At 60.0% G+C, this 12,345-nt stretch overlaps 1 protein-coding gene across 8 annotated transcripts in view; it reads right to left on the reverse strand.

Moving 5' to 3' along the window:
- Positions 1-12,345, reverse strand: part of ARHGAP23 (Rho GTPase activating protein 23) — an 82,943-nt gene that overhangs the window by 38,514 nt on the left and 32,084 nt on the right. For 3 of the 8 annotated variants that reach the window (XM_081582318.1, XM_081582316.1, XM_081582321.1), the window contains exons 2-8: positions 10,221-10,382; positions 7,684-7,711; positions 6,377-6,472; positions 6,097-6,175; positions 5,879-5,933; positions 1,785-2,949; positions 10-165 (exon numbers count right to left, since the gene is read on the reverse strand). In XM_081582318.1, the coding sequence (XP_081438444.1) occupies positions 10-165; positions 1,785-2,949; positions 5,879-5,933; positions 6,097-6,175; positions 6,377-6,472; positions 7,684-7,711; positions 10,221-10,382 (1,741 nt within the window). Of the gene's footprint in view, positions 1-9; positions 166-1,784; positions 2,950-4,031; positions 4,223-5,878; positions 5,934-6,096; positions 6,176-6,376; positions 6,476-7,683; positions 7,712-10,220; positions 10,383-12,345 lie in introns of those variants that run through there. The other 5 variants (XM_081582317.1, XM_081582315.1, XM_081582322.1 and 2 more) reach the window with 3 other exon arrangements.

Genomic DNA, 12,345 nt, shown 5'->3' on the forward strand with positions numbered 1-12,345 from the left:
AGCACTCACTGCAGTCCTGGGAGTAATGGCGGCCGAGGGCAAAGGTGAAGGTTGGGGAGGATGGGCTGGTGCCCAGGACAGGGGCGGAGTTCATGGCGCTGGAGACCACAGCAGAAGCAGGGACGTGCTTGGCTTGGAGGTCAATGCTGGGGCTGGTGGGCTCGTCTGCGAGAGCAGAGGGGGTGGTGGGTAAAGGTCCCAGAAGCCTGAACCTGCCTGCCACCCTGGGCCGCAACCTCACATCCAGACTGGGACCATATCCCCAGACTCCAAAAGCCCTCCAGGGCCCTCCTGGCAACACACCCACTGCCAAGGGAACTGACCCACCACTGTGGTCATGCAAGCTCAGCTTCTGCCTCCTCCATCACACTGAGGGCACCAAGGGGTGGGGACAAGTCACCCCGCTTAGACCTGGCTCCTAGAGGCAGGAACGGTGTCTGCCCCACCAGAATGACGGTTCTCTGAGGCCATGGAGTGTGTCTCCCCCACCAGACTGGGAGCTTCTTGAGGATAAGGACCATCTATCTCCCCCATCAACTGGGGGCTCCTTGAAGTGGGTGCCACATCTCCCCCTCAGACTGGAAGTACCTCCTACCCTCAGTTTGGGAGCTTACTGAGACGACAGGCTGCGTCTGCCCTGTTAGACAAGGCTGGCTCAGCGGACTCGGGGGGTGGGGGTGCGGGGGGCAGGTTGTGCCTCCTCTCCTGGCCTGGGGCTCTCCCCGGGGTCACTCCCATGGCTGCCCTTGGGTGAGCTCACCACCGTCAAGTCTGGGCTCCAGTTCCATGATCTTGCAGCCCAGTCTTTCCAAGCCCCCAGACCCAGCCCAGCTCATCCTTCTCCCTCATGAGCACCTCTTATTCAGCAAACCTGAAACCTTTTCCCGTCTCGCTCCCTCTCTTTCCTGATACAGAGGTGAGGCTCTACCCTCCAGCAAGGCCAGAAACTTGGGAATCACCAACCCTTCCACTGTCCCGTCCCTCCTTTACGCATCTATTCCTAACGCATTTTCAGTATTCCCTCTGCTCTCAGAGTAAAGTACAAACTCCTCATCAACTAACAAAGCCCCTCCCGACCCAAGCGGTGACCTGGAAGGACATCCTAACTCACACTTCGGGGTCTTTGCATATTCTCCTCTCTCTCCCTGAACTTTCTTCCCCTGACTAACTTGTTCATCTTAGCCACAATCTCCTTTCTCTCCTTGGCCACTGTGCCCCAGCCCAGCCCTTCTCTGTCTCTCAGAGCTCCCTGACTCCTATCACACACCCGTTCAACTGGATCGTTCTTGTCTGATCATATATTCCCATGGACCATGCACTCCAGGAGAACAGAGCTTAGCACAGTGCCTGAATGCGCTGTGTGCTGAATGCATGGAAGGATGGAGGACGGATGGAAAGAACAAAGAGTGAAAAGAACAAAGGAAAGACAGAAAAGAATGGAAGGAAGGGTGAAAAGAAAGAAGAATGGAAGAACAGAACAAAGGAGGGAGAAGGAGGGAGGGAAAGAAAGAGGAAGGAAGGGAAGGAGGGAGAGAGGAAGTAAAGATGGATGGAAAGAAGACTGGATGCATCAACAAATGGAGGAAGGATGACAGGGTGATGGGAGAAAGATGGATGGATGGATGAATGGATAGATGGATGGACAGACAGATGGATGGCCATGGAAATGAGTTGATCCCATCAGCACCCAACCCAGAGTTTTGCCCGGGTGGCAGGTAGGTGGAGTACAACAGGGGCACAGAAAAGCAAGTCTCCCAAGACAAGCCACCTGCACCATCACTCACCGATGAAGGGAATGGAAGCCAGAGAGTCTTCAGTAGTGGCCAAAGGGGCCACCTTCCTGGCCGGGCGTTCCCCTCGCCCACTGGCCTCTGGCTCTGGGGACTCGTCACCAAACCCAAGGTTCATCTGTCTTGTGGGGGGCAGCTGGACCTTGCGGCCCGTGGGAGGCTTCTGCCTCAGGATCACTTCATCACGGCGATCCTCGGCGGGAGGCTCCAAGGCCCGGGTGCTGGGTTCTGGTCGGACAACTCTTGGTGGTTCAGAGGCTTCCGGCGGGAATGGTGCGGGGGACTGGGCCAAGTTGAAGGTGGGCAGCCCCCCAAAGGGGGAGTCCCGGAAGGAGAGCGCCTGCAGGAGGCCAGTCCGGCGCTGGAATGATGGGCTATAGCTCCGGTACCCGATGTACCCGAGGTCGTCCAGGCCCTGCAGGCCAGGCGGGGCCGGGGCCTGGGGCCCGGGCAGGTCCCTGGGTGCGCAGGCAGGGGTGCGGGCAGATGTTCGCTGGGAAGCCCAGCCGCAGCGCTCGAAGCGGGGTGACACCAGTGCTCCTGGCCCCAGTGCCTCGGCAGAGCGGGTGGCCCGGCTCAGGTAGTCGTCTGAGCGTGCTCGGTGCCAGCCCTCCTGGCCCAGCTGGCTCAAGGCACCCTGGGAGGTGGAGCAGGGCCAAGGGCGATGGGCAGTCACCTCCTCCAGTCGGTCCTGGGAGGCACTGCGGGCCCGGGGGGGCATAGCGGGGCACCGTCTCTCCCCTGCCCTGCGGGGTACCTGGTTTGACAGCCAGTGTGACAAGGCCTGTTGGCACTCCAGTCTGCTGGGGGGTGCCCGGCTGCCAGGCTCCGGGAAGGCACGAGGCGTCCGGGGCTCTGGGGGGAGGCGGGGGAAGGCACCAGGGCTGGGGCGGGGCTGGCTCATCCCCAAGGAAGGGTGGTCCGGATGGGAGCGGGCGGTAGACGGGATGCGGGGCCCCGGGTCACTCCAGGCAGCAGGACTCCGGGGGTCACCAGGCAGTGCTGAGAGCGGCTCAGGAACCATAGTGGCCCAGGTGGAGACCCGGGCTGGCGGGGCGTAGGTCTTTCGGGGGTAGCAGATCGGGGGTGGCTCTGGGATGCTCCGGGCCTCTCCAGAATACGGCTCGTTCCCCTTCAGGTAGGCGTCCTGGGAGTAGGCCTGCCCGGGGACACAGAGGCAGGTGAGCAGGGCTGAACAGGCCCCACAGGGCAGGGTTACAGCAGCCCCTGGAGGTCAAGTCCCCCAGAAAGGGGCCTGAAGGAAGGGGATCAAGCTGTGGGGGGCGGTCCTGAGAGGGCGGGGGTGAGAAGGCATGCTCCAAAGAGAGTCAAGGGGAGGACAAAGAAATAAGAGGCCTTTGAGTCTTACACACACACACACACACACACACACACACACTCACTCGAGAAAGAGCCAGGATTTTTCTAAGGCTTATGACAAGGACTGCCTTTAGCCACAAACATTCCAACATCTGTTTTCTGGGGTCCTCCCCTCATGCTGGCCTCAGCCGCCTCCCTGCTTCCTTGTGTCCCATGGTGCCCACAGACCCTTGGGCAGAGCTGGGAAACCCAGTCAAGGTGGCAGATGACAGGGGAGGGAGCCGCCTAAGGGGTGTGTCCAGGGTGGGGTGGGCGGGGGCTGGGAGAGCCCAGCTGTCCCTCCATCCCCCTGGATGGGAAGCTGAGGGCCTGGCTCCTGGGCCGCTGGGGGGCGAGGGAGGGACTTCCACACCCCCTGCTTCTCTGGACCAGGCTTGAGGGAGAGGCCGGACTGGTTGAGGGACCTTGCGCCACCTTCTGCCACCCCAGGTCTGGAATTTGGCGCTGGGAGCTGAGGCTGACGCTGCATTGCTGAGGAGTGCCAGGGCCAGCGCCCAGGCCCGGCCCAAAAAGGAGGCAGCCCCTAGGGACAGCGGCCTTGTGGCCCCGGCCTAGCCTGGCCCTGAGGGGCTACCCAGGGGCCTAGCTCAGGGTGAAGTATCAAAGAGGGAGGGTGAGATCGAACACAGATACACACACATCACAAGGAGACACAGGAAAATACACACCCAGAGACACACACACCCAGAGAAGCACAATGAGACACACACACACACACATACACACACACACACACACACACACACACAAATAACTACAGCTCCAGTCCCGGGCACACGCATCACGTGACGAGGGTGAGCTAAACCACACCCCGTACTCAGCCCCCTTAGGACCCACACACCAGCCAGGACACTCACGTACCTCTCCTTCCTGCCATCCTGCCGGCTCCCCGGACTCCCCGCATCACAGTGGCTACGGTGGCATCCCGGCCGCCTCCACCCTCCCCGCCCCCGCTAGCCCCCACTGACCACTGTGCCGGCCCTGGCCTCGGGGCACCCCAGCCTGCCCTCCCGGCGGCTGCCCTCGGCCCCCACCGACTCTCTCTCGCAGGCGGGAGGAGGAGGAAGGGGAGGATGGGTGTGGAGGGGCCTCGCCGCGTCGGCGGTGGCGTCAGCAGCTGCCGCGGCCCCATTGGCCTCCAGCCTTGGCTCCCAACCACAGGAATGCCTGGGCCCCACCCTCCGGCTAGCCAGGGAGAGGGGGGCTGGCGGAGGCCCCCAGATGCTGACAGCTGGGGCTGCTTGCCCAGCCGAGCTGGGGCAGCAGAGCTCAAAGCTGTTGCCCCACCCTGCCCAGAGAAGAAAGCAACGCCCTAGGTCCCGCCGGTCACACACAGTCCCCCACCCCACCACAGCGTGCCTCCCTCCGCCTGGGGAAGGTGAATGGGCAGGGCCTTTGAGACTTGGGGAGAGCCGTCCACCCACCTCTCTGGGCCCCCATCCATCCCTGCCTCCCCCTCCCCAGGAAGGGCGAGGGGACAATCGAGGTCATGGGGTGGAGGTTCCCAGAGGGGCATGGTGCCAAGCATGGCACTGAGATTACAGTGATTATGAGCACACATCCAGGGCAGAAGCCAGCACGGCGGCTCCCAAGGCCTCCAGGCTTGGCCTGCAGCCCTCTCCCGGGGGGCAGTGACCTTGGGGGCAAGCAAGCTGTCTGCTTCTGGCTGGTACCCATGAGACCAGGGAACTGGGCACTGGGCAGAAAGGACTGCTCTGGGCTCTGGGTCAGAGCTGGGAGGGAACAGAGAGGCAGCGTGTGTGTTTGTGTGTGTGTACATGTCATGCATGGAGTGTGTGGTATAAACGGGTACACAGGTGAGTGCAGGGTACATTGCATGCCACGTCTGCGGTGCCTGCTCTGTGAGCAGTGGGGTGAAGCAAGGGGCGTCTGCAGTGTGTATCACGATTGTGGAAGTTCATGTGGTTGTCGCACTGCTGAGTACACACACCGGTGCTGGGATGGAGCAGGCTGGGATGTCTGTGGGCACACGTGTCGTGACAGCAGCAAGCATTCGTGATGTCCTAAATATTCGTGCTGCAGTGGTGAGAAACCCGAGTGTGTGTGCTGTGACACACTGGTGGTGTGTTGTGGGGATCTGAGATGCTGAGGAGTGTGTGGTATGCTGTGATGCCTGTGGTCGTGAGCGTGGGGTAGTGGGTGCCTACGTGCAGCACTGAGGGGTTGTGTGTGTGGTGTGTTGTGTCTGGTGTGTGTTATCACATAGGACAGGCTAGATGAAGGGTGGGCTATGGGCTATGTGGTGTGGCTGTCTACCGAGTGTGTCTGCTTGAGTATGGGGTGGTCCGTGGTATGTTGTGTGAATGCGAGCACACAACAGTGTTTTGTGTGTGTGTGTTTGTGTGTGTATCTACAGGAGACGAGCTCACGCGAGGCCAGGCGGGGAGGGGGTGGGGAACAGACATCTTACAGGAACCACAGGAACATGCCAGTCTGGCAGGGCCTGCTGGGTCACCTTCCTCCCAGATACCCTGGCAGGAATCCTGTGCAGCCCTGAATGAAGCAGCCAGCAGCCCCAGCCCAGGGACGGGCCTGGCATCCCCAGAGAGGCAGTGCCAGGCTGGTGGTGCCCCCACACTCTCTCCTCTGCCTCCTAGAGGGGCCAATGTGGGAGAGAGGCCAAGGAGAAGGGCTGTGTCCCACCCTGCACCCAGGGTCCTCCACCTCAGACAGCGGGGAGGACTCACCAGCTGGAGGATGTCCTCATCCTTGGGCATGATGGAGAGTTCCAGAGTGTCATCGCTACGGAGACAGGGCAGGGGGTCAGGCCAGGCTGAGGCAACAGGGTCTGGGAGAACAGGGATCCTGGTCGCCAGGGCACCACCAGGGCAGAGGGGGAGGGTGTGGAGGGACTCGGGGAGTGGGCTGGGGGCTCTGATGGGAGAAGGGAGGCAGGGGTGCTCACCTATTCTGGATCAGAGCTATGACCTGGGAGTAGGTCTTCCCAATGACGCTCTCCCCATTCACCTTCACCAGCCGGTCTCCTGGGGACCAGGGGCAGGGCCACAGGTGAGCAGGCCAGAGGGTGTCAGTAGCCCCACTTGAGACCCCCTGCATCACATATGGATGGCAATGTGGGGCAGGAGCCTCCCCAATGGCTGACTCCCAGAATTCCATCCTAACCAGAGAGGCGGGAAGAGAAATTCCCGAGTGGTGCAATGAGCCGGGTAACTGGGACAGCTCACCTGTGCGAAGGCCCGCCCTATGGGCAGGGCCATCATCCTTCACATTCTTGACAAAGATGGTGTCCATGGGCTCCAGGCGGTGCCGGGGGGAGGGTCCTGCTGAGCATCGGCCAGGTTAGCTGGGGGTGGCTACTGAAGGTCACACCCATGCACAGCTACACACATGGGGGACACACACACAGAGAATGAGCGCACTCACACGGACACAAAACAGAGCCACACACCCACAGGGACACGGACACACAGGATCAGACAAAACACACTGCTGGGAGGATGAAAAGTTACACGGACACATGGATTCGCTCCTTAAATGGCTCCTGTGTCCTAGCACCATGCTAGAAAGGAGACCTCAGAGGAAGGACAGACGTGGCCCCTGCCCTTCCCGAGCTCATTGTCTAGTGGGGCAGACAGACAGGCAGGCACACACACACACACACAAACATCACAAAACAAAAGAAGGGTGCCATAAAAGTCCAGCAAGGAGAGACACCCGCACGCTCATAGAGTGTACACATCCAGACCCAGGGAGAGCTGAGCAAGGCCCTGAAGCTCACAGACACCCTGACCTCCCACCCCACTCCCTTCCCCAGGGTCAGGGCTGCAGAGGCCTGCGATCTCAGGACTGGCACCGGCTCCTTGATGACATCACGCTACATCCCAGCATTACTCCTCTGCTGCTAAGTGCTGTATCCCTCAGAGAAACAGGCCTGCACTAGGTCGGCTGGCTCCTCCCCCACCGCAGGCCTCTGCAGCAGGGATTCAGAAAGACAAGAGTCCCCATGCGCGCCCAGTAGAAGCCTCAGCTGCAGAGATGGAAGCCTGCCTGTTCAAGGAGTTCTGCCTTGAACACCCTGGGGAGGCATTTGGGAGAGCAAAGGTGACAGCCAGGGGAGTTAGTCTCACATCTGAAAACAGAAGGACCTCAGGGCCGCCCTTATACCCTGAGAACCCTAGTGTCTCTGCCCCCAGGGACAGCCCTCAATCAGCCTTCCCACCCCCAAGGCCCTGCAGGTCCTGCCTGAGCCTCCATCTAGGCTGGGAGTAACTCTAGGGCAGGGGCCAGGGCTTAGAAACCCACCTGCTCCCCAGAACACCTCCCCCAGTGTGAAATGGACAGGTCCAAGGAAGACAAATGTGGAGAAAAGAGAAGGAGCAGAGAGTAAGCATGTGTGCAAGCGGATACACAAGAAAGAGCAGACAGGGGCTGCAGTCAAGGGCGAGGGTGCAGCAGAATCCAGGCCGACCTGGAGGAGAGGGCCAGACACAGAGCGGGACCCCAGCCCAGCCCAGCCCAGCCCACTCCTTACCTCTTCCTCGGCCTCCATTCTCTTCCTCCTGCAGGGGACAGAGGCGGGTGTGGGCCCTCGGCAGCACAGGGGGAGGCCCAGCTTCACTGGGGTGGGCCCCTTCAAGCTCCCCCACCCATCAGCCTCCCCTCTTATCATCCTTCAACTAGCCCAGAAGCCAGAGGGGGAGGGAGGGTTGTCCACGGGGAGGTCACGTCCCAGGCAATGTCCCCCAGTCACAGGAGCCCTCTTTCATGCCTGCTAGTCCTACCACATCAGCATCTCAGCCATCTGAAAGCCCCCAACCCAATGGGGAACTCAGGACCCCTTCCCTTGGAGAGCTCGAAGCCCAGCAGAGGAGGGGCCAAATCCACTGACACACAGACAGGACCCAGGCAGACACAGATAAGCAGGCATGACAAGTGCAAACAGTGGCTATCAGCTCTCAGAGAATGGGGAGGGGAGACCTGATTAGTCCCTCTGGGAGGGGGCGGTTTAAGGCAAGTTTCAGGCCGACTGAAAGAAGGCACTGGGGTGGGGTGAGCGGAATACGCAGGCACTTGTTGGCAGAAACAGGACTGGGTCAGCTGAGCTGAAGCAGAGAATCAACACCAGCAAGTGACAAGAGTCAGACTCAAGCTTTCAGGTCCGAAAGGAAAGAACAAGGGAGCCAGTTGAAGTTCTTGAGTGGGAGAGAGTAGATACGAAAATGTTTCCAGCATCTAGGTGCAGGGCTAAGAAATGGCCTCAAAGAGACCCGTGAGGGAGGTCTCTGGGCTCATCCTCGTGAATGAGGAGGGAAGGGCACTGCATTTGGGGAAAAATCAGAAAAAGGCAAGAAGTCAGAGAGACAGGCCAGGCCAGTGGGGTGCAGCACTTTCCAGCTGGATAGGACCTTTGGGGTCATCTTGTCTAATCCGCCCCACAGATCACCCACTTTACAGACGACAGGGTGTGATTTGTCCAGGGCCACTCAGAGACAACAGAGCAGCCAGTGCTGAACCCCAGGAGTCTGGGGCACTTCAGCCAGGACAGGAAGCCGCGGGGCTCTGTGTTGGAGAGAAGTCCCTTGGCGCCCGTCTTCCCGAGCGGGGAGCGTGCCCACTGATATGAGCTGACAGCACTGTGAGCGGGTGGCAGCGGCAGATGGATGCATCTAGACGGGCGAGCGCCCTGCAGGCTCCCAGCCCTGGGCATGTTCTGGAAAGGGACGGAGCCCGTCCCTGGCTTGCCCTGCCCTGGGGTCTTCCACGTGAGCGAGGTCTCTCTGAGACACAGGCCGACCACCCAGCCTAGACCACTCGAGCTGCATCTGCAGGGCCACCCTCCGGAGGTCCCCTGAGAGAAGGAGGAAGGTCCAGGAAGGGGGTACATTCTGGGGAAGGAAGGACCCGAGGTTCCAGGAAACTGGGAGGCTGGTGTCCTCGGGCTTAAGGGGTGAGGCAGTGCCCCTACCACACATCATCAGCCCCTCTTACAGCCAATGAGAAGATTTGGCTCACACCCAGACTCAGACACGGGTGTGAGAGCTACACAGCGACATGTACGCGTGAAGCGTATATATAGACACATGTCTAGATATACACACATGCGTGTACATGACTAGCATACCGTGCACGCATGTGTGCATACAAAGAAACATGAGCAGGCACACAGCCTCAGGCAGAGAAATCCAATGCCTTGGTTCTCTGGCAGGTGGGACTAAGCTCCCTGTCCCTCAACAGCTGTGCAGGCTGGTCCCAGCCCTGGGGGAGGGAAGAAACAGGTTCATGGGCCCCAAAATAAATCATTCTCCCCTCCTGCTGGGAGAGAGGAGAGGAAGGGAATTGGGCCCTCCTGGGGAGTCCTGGTTCCTGCCTAGGCCCCCCTCAAGCCTTCCTGTCAGGGACCCCCCCCGCCCCCAGCCCATATCGTGGCTCGGTTTGAGTAGCCCCAGTTCCTGGACTCAGAGAACCTGATATTTATATTAGGGCTGGAAGGGTTCCTAGGGGTCAAATAGATAAATGCCCTCAGGTGACAGCAGCAGACATGCAGCCCAGAGAGGGTGAGACTGCCCAAGACCCACCGTGAGTTAGGAGTTGTACCAGCACTGGGGCCCAGGTCTCCAGCCCAGCGCAGGGCTCTTTCTAGGCACAGAGCTGAGGCCAGCAAGGGCCTGGGGCGCTCTAGGAGGGGTCCCGGAGGTGTGAGGACAACTGCCCTAGAGCTCAGGCTGGGGAGGGTCAACTAACCCAGCTCAGAAGTGGCCGGTAGACAAAGGGTCCTTGGAAGCCCATCTCCTGAGAAGTTGTTCACCTTCCAGAGGCCGAGAGTCCCGGGGCGGGGGGAGCATCCTGACTCCCCCACCTCTAGCTCCTTGTCCCAAGCCAACCACCCCGTTCTCTTTAGAAGACTGAGCCCAGAGCAGATAGGGGGCTTGTCATACCACACAGATGACCCAGCCAGGGCTGACCCTGCCTCTCGGTGACCCTCTTCCCCAGGCACAGGAGCACTCGGAGGAGAGCACAAAGGAGTTACCCTAAAAGCTCCCTCAGGGCAGGCCGGGGCTGTGGGCCTACCTTCAGGCTGCAGTGCACGGCGGACTCGGGCGGGTACACGATGAAGTGGCGCAGGGTGAAGCCGAAGCCGTCCTGGAGGCTTTTGTGCAGGAGCAGTGTCCGTGGGCCCTGCCAGGGGAGGGGGCGCGCTGGAGAGCACCCATGTCTCGGGCCCAGGGGCAGCTGTGGGAGCAGAGCGAGCAAGGGTGAGATGCCAGTCCGCACACAGCCTCCTGCAGCCTGGAGGACCTGGGGGGACGGCCGGGGCCCACCGACCCGGCTGTGCCCAGACCCCTGCTCCCCTCTCTCTTCTTCTCCCACACTCATCAGCCCAACAGCTTCTTTTTCTTTTTTTTCCTCAGTCCCCTCAAGACACCTATGCGTCCAGGGAAATAACAGTGCAGCAAGTCAGGTGTCCGTTCTGTTCAGTTCAGCCAAAGTTCACTGACTCTGGACACACAGCCTTCCTGCCTGGGAATTGCCCACTGCACAATCTCACATACGCACACGTGCACACGGACACGGGCACAAACACACCCACATGCACTCACATAGACAGGACACACCACAAACACCCAGACAAGAACGCTCGTGTGCAAAGGTGCACAGACACATCGATGAGCACACACGTGCTCACAGAGACACAGACATGCGCATACAACACACACAGGCACAGACAGACTGACGCACACATGCATCCTTCAGGAGCAGCAGCAAGAAGACGTGAGGGACCATGAGTCACAAGGGAGTGGACTGGACAGCAGACAGTCCGCTGAAGGGACCGAGCCCACATGTCTGGCTGGCTCACCAGAACTGAGTGGATAACCGGGCTGGGGAGACACTCCACTACCCTCTGGCCACCCCACCTGAGTACTTGGGATTCCCCAAGATGGCAGGGCAGAGGGTGTCTGAAGATGAGGGTTTGGGGGCACATGGGTCTGTTTCTGGGGTAAGAGGGAGAGAAGGAGGTTAGTGCCTGAGAGGAGGTTGCTTCAGGTGGGAAAGTGGGTGACAGGAGGGTGTCAAAGTGAAGGGCAGTCTGCCTGCTGAACAGCCAGGACACCTCCCTCAGGGGTTCACTAACCCCTGATCTCGGGCAGCCTAACCCACCTGGTGTCCCTAATCCAAACCCCTCGGAGGGCAAGAAGCCCCTCCCCTCCCTCAACAGTCCTCACCCCCTCGCTCCTCCTTGGCACCAGGCAGAAGGAGCCTTCAGCTGCAGAAAGAAAGGTGCAGCTGGGTGCAGAGGGAAGAAGATTCCGGGGTGAGGAGCTCCCCCTTCACTATGAAATCCCCCTCGCTCCCCACCTCAAAACTGCAACTCTAATGTACTCATCCTAAGAAGTTCCTGCCCGCATCCAGCCACCCTCCAGTTTACACATCTGGCAGAAGGAGTGGATCCTGTGCCCAGCCGTAAGCTAGCGATTTCTGCGTGGGGTGGGGGCTGGGCTCCATGGGGCAGGAGGTTTGGGGAGGGTATATCCTCAAATCTCAGAAGATTAAAGTGCCACAGAAGTAACAGGCTGCTTCATATAGTTCCAGAAGACACAGCCAGGTGGAAGATTTGAGAAGGCTGAGCAAAACTCCTAGCCAGGGAGATCATTCTAATCATATACATCTGCAAAGTGACCCAGATGGGGCTCTGAGCTCTCTGTCCTCACAAGGGCCCAAGTGAAAGCTGGATGACCCCCATCAGGGAGGCCGTAGGAGGCCTCAGCTGGTTTTCTGGCATCAGGCGGAAGGTCCGATGATGCCCCCTCAGCTCCTTCCACTTGTGGCTATAGCCTGGACACTCCCACTGAGCCCCACACCCCCACGGGGGTCTGAGGAGCCCAGAAGAGAAAATTCTCTGGGAATTCTGCTGAGATCTGAAATCCCCTGGATTTCCTATCTCTGCTGATCTGGCAAGGAACAGATGAGAAAGAGAAGAGGGCCTCCGGGGACCCTCCACTGCCCCCTCCTACCAAACCCCCTGCTCCTGCCCAGGGTGAAGTGCCTCCGCTGCACATCCTCCACCGGGGCTCTGAGCTGAGGCTGTGTGCAGGGCCTATTGTTTTGCTGGTGTCCTGGATTAAGTTTTAAGCCACCAGCTGCCCCAGTGATGAGAAGTGGCTGGGACAGGTCCCCGCACGCCCCCCACCCCTCC

Source organism: Giraffa tippelskirchi, chromosome 3, assembly GCF_054371585.1.
Source record: "Giraffa tippelskirchi isolate mGirTip1 chromosome 3, T2T-mGirTip1v1.2.pri, whole genome shotgun sequence".
NCBI classification, from domain to species: Eukaryota; Metazoa; Chordata; class Mammalia; order Artiodactyla; family Giraffidae; genus Giraffa; species Giraffa tippelskirchi.